General features: G+C 50.1%; 1 protein-coding gene across 2 annotated transcripts in view; it reads right to left on the bottom strand.

Moving 5' to 3' along the window:
- Positions 1-15904, bottom strand: part of MOGAT2 (monoacylglycerol O-acyltransferase 2) — a 20708-nt gene extending 4804 nt beyond the window's left edge. Inside the window, exons 1-5 of one of the 2 annotated variants that reach the window (XM_068692153.1) lie at positions 15706-15900; positions 9869-10047; positions 1811-2015; positions 912-1086; positions 553-752 (exon numbers count right to left, since the gene is read on the bottom strand). In XM_068692153.1, coding sequence (XP_068548254.1) covers positions 553-752; positions 912-1086; positions 1811-2015; positions 9869-10047; positions 15706-15799 — 853 coding nt within the window. In that variant the 5' untranslated portion in view covers positions 15800-15900. Of the gene's footprint in view, positions 1-552; positions 753-911; positions 1087-1810; positions 2016-9868; positions 10048-15705 lie in introns of both variants that reach the window. The other variant, XM_068692216.1, reaches the window with a different exon arrangement.
- Between the last annotated feature and the right edge of the window lie 3350 nt (positions 15905-19254).

Here is a 19254-nt window from a genome sequence, read left to right as displayed (position 1 = left end):
TGTGCTTCTGGAATCGGCCTGGAGGAAGTTCAACCCAACTCTACCACTGGGGTTCACACCCAAAAGGTGTGCTGGGGCTGGGGTTGGCAAAATGTTTGCTCTGAGACTTTCTCATTGCAGTTCAGATGGGCTGGGTTGTGCAGCAAGATGAAGCCTGGGTCCCAGAGCAGTGTATGTAGGGACCCACGTGTTATTCTTTCTCTGGGCTATCTCATTTGCTCTGAAGATGCTCCAACACCACATTCCGCTGAACTCATCATATCACAGCCTCCAGAGCTGCCCACAGGCTCAGGCACTCTTCCCCCTATTACATTTTTAAGATTTTCTTTGCATCTTTTGCTGGGGAATTTTGCTATCTTAGGGAAACCTTGTCCCAAAACCAGCTTTTTATAAAAAGCTATGTCTAGTCTGGAAAGCCAAGATGGGTGAGCAGTTGGAGATGCTCAACAGATTGCTAGCCCATGGCATCTTGTGCTCTCTGGCATGGTGTTCCAGCCCAAAATAAATCCCTGATCCCCTCTTTGGCCAACCTTGTGCTGGGGAGGGACTTACCAACGGTGTAGATGGGCCGGCGGTAGGGCATCAGCCCGAAGCTGTACTGGAAGATGCCTCTTGCGTGGAAGAGGGGAAGGGAGACACCCATCACCTGCTGGAGCCGGTGCTGGAGCCGCCGCAGCCAGGAGCCCTTGGGGTTGCTCACTTGCTCAAAGAGGTCGTTCTCCCCGAATGAAAAGGTGGGGACCAGCGGGGTGCTGTGGGGAGACAAACCCAACATGTGGTCATGAAGATTAACAAAACCTATCCCCAAAACCCTTCACCACCCGCTCAACTCACCAGGAACATCCCAGTGACCACCCACAGCCCAGAGCATCCCTCCCCAAGCACCCCCTTGACCCCATCCCTTGCATCACCCGTTCTCGATGGCCACACGGACAAATCCCTTCCTATTCTTCAGCAGCAAGGTGTAGGATCCCGGGCGGGCATCCAGAGCCTCCTGAGCCCCACCAACGATGATGGTCAGCAGGTTCCCCCCACCTGGCTTCTGCAGCACGTGGGATGCACTCTCCTTGTCGGAGGACACAAGGCCTGGGAGGTAGAAAGGAAGAAAAAAATAACAACCTGGCTAACTGTGTTTTCCTCCCATTTTTCCCCATTATCCAGCTCCGGAGAGGTGCTCAGTATTTATTTACACAGTTTTCCTACGCTCCAGTAAATCTCAGCCCAGCTCCCCAGAGCAGTGCTGGATTCATGCATGGCTCTGCCCTGTTAATACGTGATTATCCCTTTGCTGTCTGGCCTACAAGTGAGAAACAGGGAAAAAAACATAGGAAAAAAGTAAACTGAAAACTAGCTGCAGGGAAAATCTGTTTCAGCTTGTTGTCAGATTAAACCATGTCCCACCCTGAATCCTTCCAGAGTCAGTGAAATGTTGGCTTAAAACACAGGAATTTCAGTGCCTGTTGCTATTTAAAAGTGACATTTGGTGCGGTTTTGCCCCCCCTGATGTTATGTGCTTACAAAAATCAGAAATCTGTCATTCAGAACCAGCAAAACAATGTTGTTTTGGTTAAACAGAAAACATAAAAAACATAAAACATAGCTTTCTGTTTGGTAAACAGAAAACTAGCTATTTAACTTCAGAGAGGCTTTGGGTGCCACCTCCAGCGCCCATATCCATGGATGGGATCAGGTTGGCCACAGATAGAGACAAATGCTCCCCTTGATCATCTCAAGCCTCCCTGGTGCTTTCACCCTTCTTTCCCCCAAAATCACCCAATTCACCCACTTATCCTTCTGCTGTTGTGCTTACCTCCAGCCATCAGGTAGTCCCTGAAGAAGGGGACACGAAACCACAAGGAGAGCATCATCAGGTGTGGGGTGATGCCTGGGAAGAGCGTGGAAAACCCCGATGCCTCCGTGCAGAAATTGAGAAAGGCTCCCACGGCCAGCACCCCGTGGGGGTGGAATCCCATCAGGTAGTTCTGCCTGGGGTCCAGCTCTGCCGTCTTCACCAGCTGGGCACAGGGATGGGCCATGGGTTAGTGCCATCACCTTGGGGATGGAGCATTGGCTATGGAGAGCTGGCAGCGGGGCTCTTGGGGGGGCCCTGGCACCCACTGTGCCAGGGAAAGGTCAACTGAAAAACTCCAATTTTTTTTTCCCTACGATGTATTTTGTTGCCTGTTTTCGTATTTTCCCCCACCCTGTGGCCCAAAATGACTGGTCCAGTGGCACAGTTCTTTAATCACAGACTCATAGACTGGGGTTGGAAGGGGTCTTCAACGATCACCTAGCCCAACTTGATGATCTACACCTCCTACCTGATCTGGGTGCCCAAAGCCCATGCTGCTTTCAGCTGGCCTCAATGCTGTTGGGAACCTCTTTTCTTTAAAACCTCCTCCTGTCCATTTTCCAAGAAGGAAAAGAAATGTGCTCGGTGTGCTTCTCCCCGCCAACCCTTCGAGTGCCCCGCTCCCATCTGTAGGCAGGTTGCACCTAATGATGCGTGCACTTTTGTGGAACAGAATGGGTGAGAGTCACGAGGGTCCATTTTTAACCTTGTCACATCACGGCCATTTCCCACCTGTCCTACAGCACTGTTGACTGTCCGTCTGTGCCTGCTGCTAATGAGGGGAGTGAGCAAACAGTGGTGCCTGGGTGTAGAGGTGGGCAGAGGGGGGCTGTGGTGATGAGCCCCTGCCATGATGTGCTCATTTTTTGAGTGATTTCAGCTTGTTTCCCTCATTGCTGGCCTCTTGCCTTTCATCCCTGTGCGATAAGAAGAGAGAGAGAAGAGAAGAGAAGAGAAGAGAAGAGAAGAGAAGAGAGAAGAGAAGAGAAGAGAAGAGAAGAGAAGAGAGAGAAGAGAAGAGAAGAGAAGAGAAGAGAAGAGAAGAGAAGAGAAGAGAAGAGAAGAGAAGAGAAGAGAAGAGAAGAGAAGAGAGAGAAGAGAGAGAAGAGAAGAGAAGAGAAGAGAAGAGAAGAGAAGAGAGAAGAGAAGAGAAGAGAAGAGAAGAGAAGAGAAGAGAAGAGAAGAGAAGAGAAGAGAAGAGAAGAGAAGAGAAGAGAAGAGAAGAGAAGAGAAGAGAAGAGAAGAGAGAGAAAGAGGAGGGAGGCTCTGTCCTGGGATTGCAGCCATGCTCCAATTTATGGGGGTGACAGCACTGTAGCTTTCAAAACCATTTTTCAAACCAGCAGCCAAGTAAGGCTTACAGGAGGAATTGCTTTGGCTACATGTAACCAAGCAGTTCCTTCCCAGCTCTATTTCTGGGTGCTCATGTTTCCTCTTGATGCTTTCCACTGAGATCACTCTGTGATGTATTTTATCTGTGGTAGTGCATACCTATTTTCAGCTGCCAGATTTTTCATATTTCTCTGCATTACCACATTATTATTTTTTTTTTATTTTATTTTATTAGGCTATTTATGGCCACAAACAAAGCTAAAAGCAATGCCAGTTGTTTTAGCAATGCTCCTGGATAGCACATCTGCTTCTGATATGTGAATCTTTGCATCCCTAGTGGCCTCAATGCCACTAAATCTGTAACCCCACCAACCATAGCTTTGGGCCTTTAGAATCACCTGTGATTTATGGGGCTTGAAACTAATCCACGTATCCAGCTCCTGGCTCTAAGCCATGAGCAGTAAGAGGGTAGGAGCCTGGTTGCTCAAGGGTTGATGGATCTGGTCGATGTATCTGCAACAGCACTGCCCATGCATGAGTGGCTTTGGTGATTTAATTGCCTCTTCCAGCTTTGTAAACCAGAGGGGAGGGAAGGTCCCCGTCCTTGTCACAGTATCTGCTCCTGGTTTGGGCCAGAGCTTACTGAGAAACCAAGGAGCTTGAACAAGGTCAGAAAGGAAACCTGTCGCAGAGAAGAGACCTGGGCAATGTCCCTTAAGCCATAGGTCAGTCCCCTGAACGCCAAACCACCCTTCTGGAAACTCCTTAACGCAGTAACTCAGTCCTCCCACTTGGTTTGTCCCTCTGTTTGTTCACTCCTTCCTCCTCCTGACAGAGGTCACACACAACAGGCTGCTCCCTCTCCTCCAGGGAAGTTAATACCTGATGCCACACAGCCCACATTTTGTCCGTTCCGGCCCCAAAAATGCTTAACTGGTCTGCCTGGGGGCTGCGGGGCTGGGGTTGAGGTGCAGAGGGGTGGCACTCTCCTCCTCCTCCTGGCTCCTGCCACTTCTGCACCCGCCGGATGGTACCTGCTGCCCCGGGCTTTCTGGGTGAGTTGAGCTTTTAATCATTGCCAAAGGACTCGAGGGTGCAGCCAAGCTGGTTTGTGTGCAAACATCTAAGGGAGACAAGATCTTGGCACGGAGTTTTCTTAGTAGGGCGAGACCAGTTCCTGATCCCGGTGCTGTCTGCTGGGTGCCAAGCTAATGCCTATGACCCGTGGCCCCAAGGCAAAGAGCTGCTGTTGGCTTTTAGTGGTGGGTTTGGGAGGCTTGGATGCAGGGCAGAAAGCCTTCTCCATCCCAGATCTGTGGTTATCACGGCCTTCCCTACTCAAACTTTAATTTGGATTTGAAGGATGGGGTCTACTTTACCCTTCCTCATGGATAAACGCTTTGATAACTGCAATTGTTCAGTGCTCCCAGTGACTTCTCGGTAGCAAACCCTCCCCTTACCCTGTCTACACAAACGTGGGTCCAAGAGGTGGGTGAAACCCTGCCCCAAATCCCCCAGCTCCTGCCGAGCAGTGCTGAGATCTGCCCCACGTGCCATCCTCGGCCACGTTGGGGGACTGCACGCGCAGAACTGCAGCTCTGTTAAGAGACCACGTAGCGGTGAGGATCTCAGGCATACTTAATTTTAAACTGGATTAGTTAAACCGCATTAACATCCCCAGTAGATGCTCTTAGCTGGAATTAAAGTGGCCTTCGTTTGGTATTTGTTTTGGATTTTTAATTCATTTTGGAGGGGAATTAAGCTAATTGGAATTAGGGCTTCTGAGTGACTGTATCAGCACAGGAGTTCAGCACTGGTCTAACGAGGAGGTTTTAATTCATCCCTCGAGATGTGGCTGGGGGTTTTTGGGTATCACCTGGACTGTTTTGCTCCAAATGCAAAAAAGCAGGAAGCTGGTGTGAAAATAAATCCCTCCCTCAGCCCCCCTTGTCTGTAGGGCTGGAGGGAGCCAGAAGCGGTTAAGTGGGAAATTAGGAGGAGCCAGGCTGTGATGAACAACGGTGCTTGCAGATATTACAGAGCTGCTATTGTATTTCTATCCCACCCTGACCCCAAACTCCACTTTCAGTGATGCTACACCCATTAATCTGCTTTTAAGCAGGGTAAACTTCTGTTCAATTTTACTCTAAGCAGACGCCCAGGTGCCTTGCTGTCCACCAGGCACCTCCAAAGAGCATCTCCCATGGGAGGAGGCATGCAGCCAGTGTCTCTGCAGGATGAAACCACTGGAGGAACAAAGAAGGAGGAATTTAACCAAGGAGAGAGGTGGGCAGGTCACTGGCTGTGCTCTGTGTTTGCCTTCTTCTCCCCTCAACCAACAGAAGGAAACCAAATGAATAGCCAAGAGTACTCAAAATCAGAAATTATATTTAACGTCACGGGCCACGACACAAGATCCCCAGTTACACATAGTACCCTGCTCCCAGGAAAAGACAGAGAACGTTCCTGGCAAGCCCTGGTTCATGAGGGCTTGGACCTCTCCCACCCTGCAACGCCTCCTACGTACCCCAACGCACAATAACCCCAGTCATGGTTTATGCAATTGTGAGAATGAATGAGCTAAGGGATGGAACCATCCCAAAGCAGAGCTCCTAGGGGTCCGCAAAGTCTCCAGTGATGTGTTTTATTTCTGCAAACAGCAACAAAAAGAAAGCCAACGAGTGGCCAAGCACAACGGCAGAAGTGGAGGCTCTGCCAGGTGCTGTGGATAACCAGGTCCAGCTGGCACTTAGATAACCCCACAGCCGGTCAGAAATCTCCTGTGGCTCCTCAAGAGGGGAAAACAGCACCATGAAGACCACAGGGACCTTCTTCACACAGTAGGAACATCTCAGGTTGCCCCAAATAAAGCTGATGGGAGCCTGCTGGGGTTGCTGTCAATGATGACAGCACACGGAGATGAGATTTGTCTCTCTAAGTCCTCCCCTTTTGCACATCCCTGGTGCTTCTCAGAGGAGGTTAACAATGACCTGGAGGCAGGCTGGTGACAGCAGCCTTATGCTGGCTGGAGGGGTTGGGGCTGGGGAGAAGAAGCGGTGAAGGTGTGCGATTTCTTGGCCACATGATGAAGGAATTTGTTCTTACTTTAGCACTGGGTGTATTCTTCATGATAAAGGGGTCACAATGACAACAGATGCTCCTTCTGGTGGAGAAGGAGAGGTGTGAATGGAGATGAAGGTTTGGGCAGAGACCTGGCAGTGGCAGACACGTTACTGCCTGTTTATTGAGCACAGCATAGGTAGGGCCAGCCACGGTATCCAAAATCTCTCTGGAGGAACCATCAACCCCCAGCAGGCATCACCGATACCTGCTCAACCACGGACTGCCTGGAGAGATTCATTTTGGGATATTTCCCCCACTTCTAAGACCCAGCTGAGCCCAGCATGTACTGCAGTCATACCATGTGGTTATGAAAAGGAAAGGAAAGGAAAGGAAAGGAAAGGAAAGGAAAGGAAAGGAAAGGAAAGGAAAGGAAAGGAAAGGAAAGGAAAGGAAAGGAAAGGAAAGGAAAGGAAAGGAAAGGAAAGGAAAGGAAAGGAAAGGAAAGGAAAGGAAAGGAAAGGAAAGGAAAGGAGTTGAAATACAGGGGGATGAAGCAGAAATAACCTTTCTGGGCAAGGTCTTGGGCACCCCCCTGGATTTTCCGTACTTTATTTCTCACCTGCCTTTTAAAATCACCCCAAATCATTAGGATCCTGCCTTACCCTATTATCGCCAATCCCCTAACTAAAATAGGCTGAGCTCCAAGGAGCAAAACCGAGCAGCAAAGCGTTTTTTTTTTTTTTTTTTTTTTTTTTTTTTTTTTTTCTGCACGGGTAGGATCGGCAGAGGGTGCTCCTCGCCCGCGCTCGCAGCCTGCAGGCTCCTGCGTGGCAGACGCTTGCTGCAGCAAAGTGCGACCTCGCTCTGCCTTAATCTCCAGAAAACAGATGCTCGTCCCAACCTCTCTTCGCTTCCGCAGCCGTCAACATGCCCCGAGATCCCGTAAAAGCAGCGTTTAAATCCCCTCCTTGAAATACCAGAGGGCAGAGCGGCGCAGGCAGCTCTTGCTGCCTCCCCACCTCCAAACCCTGACACTTGACCAGGGATTGGGGAGGATTAGGAGCCACGTTTAATCTTCCCAGAATACCTAATCCTCCGGGGCTGAACGAACTCAATCTACGCACAAACACAGCCCACGGTGCTGGGTGTTCCCCAAATCCCGCTCCCAATTTATCCCCATTCTTGCTGTTTGTTGTTTTTTTTTTGGGCAGGGGGGAGCGTGAGGCTGGGTGTGCTCAGACCAAGCTCACGTCCTTATGAAAGTGGTATATGGGATGGGAAATAAATAAATAAATAAAATAAAAAAATAAAGTTTCTTTACAGTGCTTAATTTCCATGCTGCTAGGAGCAAATCAGCCCATGCTCAGAGGTATGAAATGAGATGTCGGTCACACAAGGAAAAAAGCTCATTTGGGGTTTTCAGGTGGGGAAAAAAGCTGGGAGGTGGGGTATGAAATAAGGCAAGTTTTCCACCATGCTTTTTCAGAGCCTCTCTGACTTCTACACCAGCAAGGACAAAGGCTCCTCCAACCATCTCTGGGGGTGTTCAAGGAGAGGTTGGACGTGGTGCTTGGGGACAGGGCTTGGTGGTGACATTGGTGGTAGCGGGGTGGTTGGAGCAGGTGATCTTGGAGGGCTTCTCCAACCCTAATTATTCTGTGATCCTATGAAACCCTGCCTGTCTGCACCCAGGACCAGTAAGCTGCAACCAAAACCAGTAGCCATGCTCCCTCTGCTGGTCTTTCCTCCTGGCTGTGCCACCCAGGGAGGGAAGGACAGACAGACAGCCCCAGGAGGGGTTGTACACGGCCAGAAGAGGTGTCTCTGGGCTCAGGTAGCAGCTATGTGTTGGCAGAGACGTTGGTCTGACACTGCTCAAACTGAGGCTTATGGCCAGAAACAAATGACAGAATATATATTAAATATAGCCACCTGGATAGCTCGCAGCAATTCTAGCCTTGAAATAATTACTCAGGAACCCATTTGGTGTTTCCTATTAAATGCTGCAATGCACTATGTGTCCCTTATGGTAAAACCCATCAGGAGCTCTCCTGGCTTGGGTTCCCATTCCTCTTCAGGAGACTGTGATGTACTTTTGGGGGGCTGGCCTTGCGGCTTAACCAAAAACCCTTAAATCACTGCAAAAGCTCCCGATAAGGGCCCTGGACAAAGGCCTGGAGAAGTCTGGCTAGCATTTGCCAGCTTCCAGCACAAAATTAAATCATCTCCAGCAGTGAGGACAGAGGTGATGGTCCAGTTAAGCCCAGCACATCTATTTCTACCAGTTGTACCCCGATCTGGTGAGAAGCGATCCCAGTTTGCACAGTACCACTAACTGGACACGGTCACAGCCAACACTGCCCATTGCTTCTTCACCTCCACCACCCCAAGAGGCATACCGGGATGGGATGAAAATTAAAATGAGGGGTGGTGGAACAAAGGAGAAATCAAAAAGCTCTGCTTTTCCTGGCACAACATTTGATTTTGGAGTATTCTGGAGGTGCTTCCTCCAGAACCAAGTGGTGTTTCCACTCTGATGACAAGGAGCAATGTTTGCTGGGACACACCGTCTGTGCAACAGGGTGACAAAGCCCACATTTTGCCTGCAGCACTGGGGTCAGTATGCTACTGAGCTGTGACTTGCAAAAAGGGGTGATACGACATCAAAAGACACACTTTAGGCACCATCATTTTGGTGGCAGATATGCCCAAGTGAGCTGATATAATACAAGTATGCATTGGATCCATTCAGAAATGGTAAGAGAGATCCAGACAGACCCCATCTATTCTTTTTTGTTGTTGTTGTTGTTGTTATTCAGCCCTGATTTCTGCCCTGAATTAACCCCCTTGCTTTCAGAGCTTGCTTTATCATGTGTCTTTCAAGAAAGGGCAGTAGCAGCAGTGGTCCAGTCCAAGCATTGTAGACAGTGCTGACTTTGGCACTTGGCTGCAATGTTTCCTCTAGGGAATTATCTTTTAAATTCCCAGAGTAAAGCGTAGCTTGATTTACCCTGAAAACACTCTCCCTTGCATAGCCCATGCTGCTGCCTTGCTCAGCTACGCACAGACCTGTGATGGCTCGGAGGCAGGACTTCGTCGTGGTCCATGCATTTGTGTCATGCCAGGGGGAAACTAAATAAAGACTGAGGGCAAAATCCTGTCATATGCACTAAAGTAAGTCAGGAAATAAGAAAATCCCCCTCAGGGGAATGGCATCTCTGTGAAACTGCCCAGGACAACTCTGCTTTGCCCATCCAGCCTCTTCTCTTGAAGGCTTTGGTCAAAATATGTCTCTACATCCACTGGGTAAGTGCTGGGCACAGAAGAGCAGATGAATTGCAATATATCATGGGAAATGGGCCAGGGGAGATGTCCCCATCTGCTGGACCGCAGCAAGGTTAAATGGGTGCATAAAAGGTGATTAAAGGATGTGATTGGAATGATATTGGGTCATGAAGTCATTTGGAGAGCTGGGAGGACAGTTTTGGCCTCCTGCCTTCACCACTGACATCCAAACACCTCCTCCCCATGCCACCTCCAAGCACAAAGGAGGTCCTGAGGCTGATCCTGAGAGGTTGGTCCCCAAAATCCCTAAAAGCCAAAGGGATCAGCAGCGCTTACCGTGACGGGGAAGTAGTCCCTCATGTATCTCCAGACGATGCTGTTCCGTAAGAGCTGGCTCCGTCTCCCTCCTCTGCTGGGTGCTTCCCTGTCCGTGAGCCACCACGCGGCGTAGAGGGCACTGAGCAGCCAAAAACGTGTGAACAGGAGGCCGATGAAGAGAGCTACGCAGCACTGTGCTGGGAGGAGAGAGAGAAAAGCAGCGGTGAGTCGGGGGGATGAGTTAGGTGGGAACGGTTAGGAATGGTTCTCCTGAAGGGACTCGGTTTGTTTGGCCCTCACATGGAGCCCAAGCTTGAGCTGAGCTCAGTTCTGGATTATTTTATCATTGTAAGGTACCTTTGATGCAAAAAGATGTTGTTATATTTTTCCTATCTGCCCCAGTCCTTGCAGAGCCACCTATTTCTCCAAATTTCTCCATCTCTTTCCCCCTCTTCCCTCCAGACTGATGGACCTCTGTCTGCAGAAGGTCTTGCAGACCCCATCTCCATTCCTTTGCTCCAACCTCTGCCGTATTAATGTCTGTGTTTTATCCCAATGCTCCTGTTAACATCCCCAGATGGCACCTGGCGTTTTGGGATGGCAGCAAACCAGGGCACCGTGTTCTGTCTGCACAACCCTGACCACTTTGTCCTGAGCCACGGTTTCCTCATTTTGAATTCCTGTCCACGATTATTTCATTTTTATCTTCCCATGTATAAGAGTTTACTTTTTATTGATTTTTTTTTTTTTCTTATTGATTCTGGACCTTTTCCTCCACTTCTTGGGCTCACTTTAAGCCCTAAACTTGGCCTGCAGAGGATTTTCAGTCCTTTCAGCTTGGTGTCATCACAGATTTTATAAGCATGCTCTACTTCATTCCCCAACTCATTAATGACTTGGGACTTTCCCAAGTCATTAAAGACCTTCCTGCGTTGCTTCCAGTCAGTGCTCAGTGTTGTCCTCTACCTCCTGCCTCCCTCTCGCCCTACGTTTTGGCAGGAAAACAAGAGAAGAAAAGTCTGTGTGCCAACAAGCATCGCTTGGCATATCAAATCCCACCCGAGCCCAGCACTGGGTGTCTGAACAGAAACTGGGAAGCACTGGTGACCACTGGATAAAGAAGATACCCTACAAAGTGCTTGGGAAATAGCAGAGCTGTGTCCTCTTCACGTGCCCCCCTGGAAGCCTTGGTGGCCCTGTCCCTTAGGGTGCTGTCTGAGAAGGGAAAGACTGAGCTAAAATAATGTATTTGCCTTCCCCAGCTTATGGATTACACCGTGGGTGGTGTGTTCTGTGTTTTGTTCTACCAGAAAATAGGTATATGATGCTATATATTGAGGTCTCCTTTTAATTCCTTGTTGCTTTTACTATGAAGGGACCAAGGGATGAGCCTCAATGCAGTTTTCTCTAAAAAAAAATGTGTTTTTCTATGATGCTGTCCCTGATGCCTGACCTCTTTCAGGTTTTGGGAGCATTTCACGTGTTCTCGGTGGAAGAGAATATCTTGATAAGGATAAGTAGATTTGGTCTGCAGTCTATTTTTGTCGTAAGTCGCCCTGATCCCGGAGCTTTGTGTGTTCGAACAAATAAACGCCACTTTTTTCAAGTGCTGGCATGATGGTACTGATAATTCCTACTGGGAAAAAAATAATAATAATAAAAAAAGGAATAATCTAACAGGATCCTAAACCTTCTTAAAGCTGAAATGGGCTTTCATGTCCTCATGCAGGCAGAAGCACTGCAGGGAGCAGTGTTTGAATGGGAAGGCAAAAGCAAGCACCTGGGTGCAGAGCACGGGGAAGCACTGCAGAGCTCTGCACAGATCCTCAAAGGTCCAGGTCGGGACAAACTGCTGCTGCTGGTGCCACTCCTTTGAAAAGTCACAACCACAATCTTGATAACTCTCAAGGAAAACAGCATCCAACATAAAAGGAAGCTCCAAGGTCCAGACGACGCACAAGCGCTGCTCGGGGAGGTCGCAGGCTGTGCTGCACCTACCAGCCAGGTCATCACATCTGCTGCAAAGCTGTGCAATGCCTGATTCTCCTTTTATCACGCCGTGCAAAGCTCAAGGTATGCCCTGCACGGTGGAGGAGTGGCTGCGGTCCAGCTCCAGGCACTTATCGTCCAAGTTCAGCTTTATCTTGCAGCATATAGTAATTAATTTCTCCCTCGGTTCATCTGTGATGCAACGTTTTTTGGCAGGGCGGGATTTGCACACGGTGACCTTCACTCAATATTAAGTGCTTGTAAAATCTGATGGCGTTCTGCTTGCTGCAAGAGAGGCACCCATTCCTGTGCCAGCACGGACCCGACTTGCTAACAGACACCCGTGTGTCCTCTCCTCGAACTCTCCAACATGAGCAGAGCATCCCCGATCCACAAGGCACTGAAAAATAACATCCCACGGGAGAAAGGGCCAAATCCTGCAACCATTTGAGTTAAGGGCTAGAGATAAGGATCGTGCTGCAGGACTGAGATTTATTTCTGTTCCTGCAAATCCCCAGGCTTTCCTGATTCAAGGAAGATGAGGAAATCCACGGGTTTCTCGCCTGCCCTTCCCTCGACCAGCAGCCACTTCAGAGCTGCTCAGATGACAGCCGTATTTTCCTTGGCATCTGCTTTCCCACAAACAACTGTCATTTTCTGGGCTCCCTGCCAGGCGTACACTTTAAAGGATATAACGAACACGGCATTAGGCCCTGGGCCAGGGAACCTCAGCAGATATCTCCCTTCTGGGGCCAAACTGCAGCCGACATAGCACCCGCCGTGCCCACGCAGCCATCCAAAAAGGGCCGTCAGGTCTCAGGAAAGCTTCTGGAAGCGATGGCAGCCTGCATGGTGATGGGGATGGGGAGAAACCTGCAAGTCCCCGGGTCATTTGAAACCAGTCTTTGAGCCCCATCAGGTGCTGCAAATCCAGCAAGGATGGGGACTGCAGGTGCATCAGGCACACACATAGCAGTGGGATGTGGTTATAACATCGCCTTTACAATTTTTTTTTTAAGGGGAAGGGAGGGGAATATTATTTATAGTATTCAGCCATAGCATCCCTACAATACCCACCTCTCTGCCCCATAGCCCCCTTGTTTCCCAGCCCCAAGCTCCAACCTTTCAGGCCACATGGCTTATGTCTTTATGAGACTTTCGAGGAAGGCATCATCACGGGGCTGAGGGCACCGTGTCCTTGCAATCACATCGGTTTGGTTATCTGGAAACGGCCAGATAATCCCAGGCTGGGCTGAGACTGTCTCCATCCCTATCTGCACTGCCATGGAGAGCAAGGAGACGCCCCTTCAACCTAATGCCAAAGGGCCCTTGGCAAGGAGAGCACCATACAAACCCTAAACCTCACATTTTCCATTCAGGCCAGGCGCCAGGAGGTTCCTCTGCCCTTGTCCATGGTGAGGTGTGTGGGTATTTTGTTCTCCAGGACCTAGCACCTTGCATCTCCATGGCCAGAGGGGAGGCAGCAAAGAGAAGGCACATCCACATGGACCTGATGGCTTTCTTGGCTCCCCTTGCAGGCCGGGCACTTTACTGAGGTTTCCCTCAAATAAAGGGGCTTCCTGAAGGAAAAATGAAGTGTTTGGTGGTGGGCATCCTGGGTTAAGTAGATTTAATGTGAGCTGCAAGTCCCTCTCCAAAGGGAACCAAAAACCAGAGGAGGATGCTCTGCAGGGTTTATCTGCTGAGCAGAGGGGTGCAGAGGTTTCAGGATGCATCTCCAAAGGGAGATGAGATGCTACAGAGGTGGAAAAGAACTGGATGGAAAAGGTCTGGGCATTCACTGCTGCTGGCTTGGCAGAGAGGTGAACCCTGCTGCACCAAAACCATGGGTATGCCACATACAACACACATATGTGCCATGGGCTCCACATGAGCCCTAAGCTGTAAGCACATGGAAGACTTTTTTGGCCAAGTCAACACAGGGACCATGTCCTGTCAAAGAGCTGCTGGACCCAAAATTTGCTCATTCAGCCTCAAATATGGGAAAGAGGAGCTTTTAGAAAGAGATTTGGGGCATTGCAGCAGCCCCAGAGCAGGTCAGACTCATGCTGCAGCTGCCAGGAGGATTTGCAGGATGCTCGTTGTGGTCCTCAGTGCCAGCCCAGAGCTCTCAGCACAGACGAGCTGAGGCTGTGGGCTACTTTCAGCCACCAAGGGGCTGACTCACGCTGGCACTGCATGCCCTTTGAGCCAGCCTCACCGACTGGAAGGGTTCAAAGGCTGCTGTGCTGTGCTGGCTCTGGAAAGACAGCGGGCACAGGGCTCCTGCCCCTGCCAGGGGCTGGTTAGCGTGTTGGCGTTAGCTGGATAGCGTGATGGGTTAGCGTTACCCATCCTTGCACCACGAAATCCCCTTCCAGCAACCATCAGCATCCAAAATAGACGCGGAGAAGGAGAAACGAGCCCCTCGTGGGGATGCATTTGCACAGCTCGTGGGGATGCATTTGCACAGCCATGGCAACTGCAGCCCATGGCGGTGCAGCCGAAGGGCGATCTCCAGCCAAAGGGCTGCAGAAATGTCTGGCAGCAGGCGGCTGTGTGTTTTCGAGAGCCTTTTTCTGGCTGCAGAAGGAAGCATGGCTCTGTCTCAGTGAGAGAGGAGCAGATGGTGGTCCTGCCCTGCTCAAGGAGGAGCTGGTCTCTGTGCCTGGGGGTTAAAAGCCCTCCAAGATCATCAGGTCCAACCGTCCCCCTACCAATGTCACCCACTAAACCGTGTCCCCAAGCACCACATCTTCACCTGGAGCAAGCCATGTTTTCCTGCAGGAGGCAAAACCTGCATTTCAAGCAGCTCCACGTTACCCTCTGACCACAGAGGATTTCTCCTTTCTGCCCATCTTTTGGCTTTCATCTGGCTCCAGCAGTCACCTCCATCACTGAAAAGCCAAGTGCCAGCCTGCTCCTGGTACCAAGGAGGGGCAAACCTATCGTGCAAGTTGTTTTGCTGGAAAATAACCGTTAATACTCCTTAAGCCCTGGCTGCATCCACGCTGGAACACAGGAACATGTTTCTGCATCCTTTAACATCACGGCCACATCTCCACTACCTCCCTGGCTGGCTTTGTCTCTCCCATTTCACATTTCCTTAGGCACATGGCTTAGTAGGTAATGGTGGTGGTAGGTGGACAGTTGGACCAGGAGGTTTTGGAGGTCTTTTCCAACCTTACTGATTCTCTGATTGCCTGGTCCATCCTATCCATAACTGCACATCTCTCATTTCCAACAGCAAACGATGCCCTCCACACAGCAGCGAGTTTGTCAGGGGCCCAGGCTGCTGCTGTGTTTCCTCTCCAATCTGCCTGGGTTTTTCCCCAAAACTGCCCTTTTGGGGCAGGCAGCAGGGTCTGCACAAACTGGGGTTGCAAATTGGAGTCCCCGTGTTCTTTCCATCGCACCACCCCTCGGGCAGAGGAATGTCATTTCTCATGACTAATGTCATTTCTTGTGACTAATGCTGAGTGGGGAAGCACTTTAGACCAGGAAAACATGAAACCCAAGGAGCAGGAGAAGCTGAAACCCCCACAAGGCTGCATAAAACCTGCAGATATACCCAAGCACAGACACACAGCCTGGGGCCACCCTGCTGTGATCAGTGGTGGGAAGAGACAAAAATGATGAGGAGAAAGGAGATGCTTTGGTGAGATGGAGCCACCCATGCTGCAAGACAGAAGCATGTGTGCAGCATCTCCTGCTAGCCACTTGCCCTAACATGGCTTACGAATCACTGCAGGCTCCCTAAATGCCCCTCTAACGCCTCTCTCCTTCAATCCCAGACCCTCAGTCTTCTTGGCTTGGGGAAAAACCTGCTCTGGTTCCTCAGAGAGGGAAAAGGAGCTGCCTCTTACCTAGACCCAGGAAGCTGAAGACCCACTGGACCACCGACGCGGTCTGAAGCCTTCTCTGCAGCGGCAGAGAGAGCGGAGCGAACTCGATCTTCATCTTGGCTCTGCGTGTGCACCTCGAAAGGAGAAGGAAGCTCAGCAAGTGGCGAATGCAAAGTGCAAAGTCACCCGTCAATATTTACCCAGTCTTACAGTATAGGGGGTTGTGCAACGTGCAGTGGCACGGGGAGGAGAGGGACGGTGCTGGGAGGTGTCACCAGCTTTGTGCCAATGTGAAAGTCACCACGTGGTTAGACGGTGAGGGTTTCAAGCTTTCCCCACCCAAATCCAGGAGTTAAACTCCCGTCAGGACCAAATTCTGCCATCATGTGCCTGTCACCTTCAAATTTCACTGTATTTAGGTGCTTCCAGGGATCATTGGGAACTCGTGCATGTGAGCCAGGCATGACCACACATGCTTTATTGCCCCCTTGCCAACAAGCCCCCCGTGCATGGCAGGTGGGGACAAGAAGAAGGGACAAGCAAGGGCAGGACACTTGTATTTGCTGATGATACGGAGCTGAAGGGACCACATGCAAGTCTCCTCCAGCACTACAGCTTTGGAAAAGGAAAATCCAACCACCCTTCTTGCTGAAGCAACTGCAGGAGAGATCAAGAGAGAGATGTAAGGAAGGAGGCTACGGGAGCAGTATTGACTGAGGAGGGAGGAAAAATGCTTTTCTGAGGAGTGGCTTTATGATTCAAAATATGTAGTGTGTAGATAAAGCTCAAGGCTGTGCCTGCTGGGCGTGCAAAGGGCTGGGTGGGTTTCAGTGTGAGCCATGGAGGCGTGCAAACAGCACATGGGTGTTTCACTGGGGTGCACGAGCAGGCTCATGCTTCTGCCAGAGGATGGATGGAGGGATGGGGATGGATGGATGGATGGATGGTTGGATGGAGGGGTGAAGGGATGGATGGAGGGATGGAGGAACGGATGGAGTGGAGGGTGGGATGATAAAGGGGTGGGTGGATGAATGAGTGGGTGATTTGGTGGGTGAAGGGGTGGATGGACGAGTGGGTAGGTGGATGGATGAGGCAGCCAAGTGTCCATGTGCATCCTTGCATAGCCTTACATGGCTGTATGAGAAAGGAAACACAGCCTCCTTTTTGCATTTCTGCCTCCAAGCAGGTACACACGCTGCACCTTTGAAAAGACACGTGCATCAAACTCCGCCCTACAATTTTCTGCGTGGAAAAAAAATCAGAAATTTGGGGGAAAAAAAAAAAACAACGAGTCCTTATAGAACTGACAAGCTGCTCAGGTAAACAAAGAAATCATCTCATGGGAGGACCAAGAAAAACAAGTGAAGGGTCTCGTTGTAACCAGGATACAGAGTAATACAGCTAACAGACTGAATTAAACAATAAGCCGATCCACTACGAAAGCACCGGCGTACATACAAAGGCGTTGCCTGCTTGTCTAAGGGGCACTTCAAATCCCCAAGCTCACCGTGCCCAGGAATTACGGAACAAAAGTAAAAACAACCCTTGGCAAAAGCAAATCAGAGGTGCTAGCTGACAAATAATCCTCCCCTTTGTCAGGCCCTAGGAACACGCCAAGCTATACGGAATTTACAGCTTTTAGACTCCATTTTCCCGAGTTGCTACAAACCACACGGCTCTGGTAAAACCCCAAGGGCTCCTCTCCAAAAAACACCGGTTGCTTTCATTGAGCTAAATCTGGCCCAGGTGCCGTTTGCATCCCTCCCCTTCCCCATCCTTTGTCTCCAGGGCCTGTCGGCTTTGGAAAGCAAAGGAGGCTTTTAACCCGTTTGGCTCTGTTGCTTGGAGACGGGATGTTTCCTAGTGAGAAACCACCAGCGATTCCCAAAACGCCCTGCAGAGAGCTGCAGGTCCAGGGCTTTTGGTCCTCCTCCGCTGTGTGTGCCCCATCGTGACTGGGGAGGTTCATGGGGGGACCAAGGAGGGGACAATCCTCGCGGTCCTGCTAGTGGGAAGGGTCCCACTCGAGCCCCAAGGGACACCCAGACAGCTGGGAAGGGTTTTCTGCTCCCAGATGTTTCGGGCTAAACCCCAAAGCTGTTGTGTCCCTGATTCCCTAAGCAACTCTTTGCTTGTGGCTTATTATTACAAGAAAAAACAAACAAACAAACAAAAAAAAACAAAACAAAAAAAAAAAAAAAAAAAAAAAAAAAAAACAAAACAAAAACAAAAAAAAAAAAAAAAAACACGTTTTGGATTTATTGATGTACAAGGCGGCTCCTTGGAAAAGCTGACCAAAGAGTGAAGCAAGGCTCAGCTGGGCAATAAATATTTATGTCCTGATCTGCCTTGGGCATGCCATTTGCTTTCGGTATCTCTGTTTCCTTAAATCAGGAGAGAAAAATACTTACGAAGGCCTTCAAAATCTTCGGCTTAAATTAGAAAGGGCTCGGAGATTCCCAGACAGCCAGGAGGAGGCAAGAGAGATGCAGCTTTTTGCTGTGCTCAGGCTACATCCAGGCCTATGAAGGGGTTATTTTGGCCCATGTTAGCACCCCAAGCAACATCCAGGCCTATGAAGAGACTATTTTGGCCCATGTTAGCACCTCAGGCTACATCCAGGCCTATAAAAAGGCTATTTTGGCCCACGTTAGCACCCCAGGCAATATCCAGGCCTATGAAGGGACTATTTTGGCCCATGTTAGCACCTCAGGCTACACCCAGGCCTATGAAAGGCCTATTTTGGATCGCATTAGCAGCTCAGGCTACATCTAGATCTATGAAAAGCCTATTTTGGCCCACATGAGTACCTCAGGCTACAACAAGGCCTGTGAAAGGCCTATTTTGGTCCATGTTAACACTACAGGCTACATCCAGGCCCAAGACTCTCCTCTCTCTGCAGGGAGACACCTCCAAGGGTCTCATCCTGCTCTTTATCAGTCCCCTTGTCCTGCTCTGCCCCTCTCCTCTTGCTCTCCCTTCCTGTTGCTGTATTATTTCTGAAAGGAGAATGGAAGATGGGGGCAACAAATGAAAAAGGCACTTCAACCACATTCTCCTTGGCCCTTTCCTGCTCAGGTATTTATAGCCATTTATCCGATCTCCTATGGCTTATGTTTCATCTGAGAACATAGATTCCTTTAATCCCTCAATAGGTCGTCCTCTGTAATCCCTTTATCAGCGGCCCTTGCGATTTCAGTTGATCAATGTCCACCTCCGAGTACGAGAAGGAACCCGTAAAGCCCTGAGTCACCGCGCTGCGGGCCTTGCAAGTCACCGAGCTTTGCAGATCAGCACAGCAGGGCGTCCCCACGAGATTGCATGGCCAGAAGGGAGCAGGTTCCACGTGGAGACCTGGCTGTGCTCCAGGATCAGGACTTGCAGGGGTGTGTGCAAGGAGCAGGGCAGTGGCACATACGGGAGGCTCCGCTGCTGTCCTGCTCTGCTCTGCTAATAGGAGCTGGGTACAAACCCTGTTTGAGCCTCTTCTGGAAACTCCACCACATGTAGGCTGCCATCCTTTGGCTGCCATCCCCATTCGGCCTTGAAGCACCCTCCCAACATATAGGA

Source organism: Anas acuta, chromosome 1 (genome assembly GCF_963932015.1).
Source record: "Anas acuta chromosome 1, bAnaAcu1.1, whole genome shotgun sequence".
NCBI classification, from domain to species: domain Eukaryota; kingdom Metazoa; phylum Chordata; class Aves; order Anseriformes; family Anatidae; genus Anas; species Anas acuta.
This window is presented reverse-complemented; position numbering and strand designations above follow the sequence as displayed.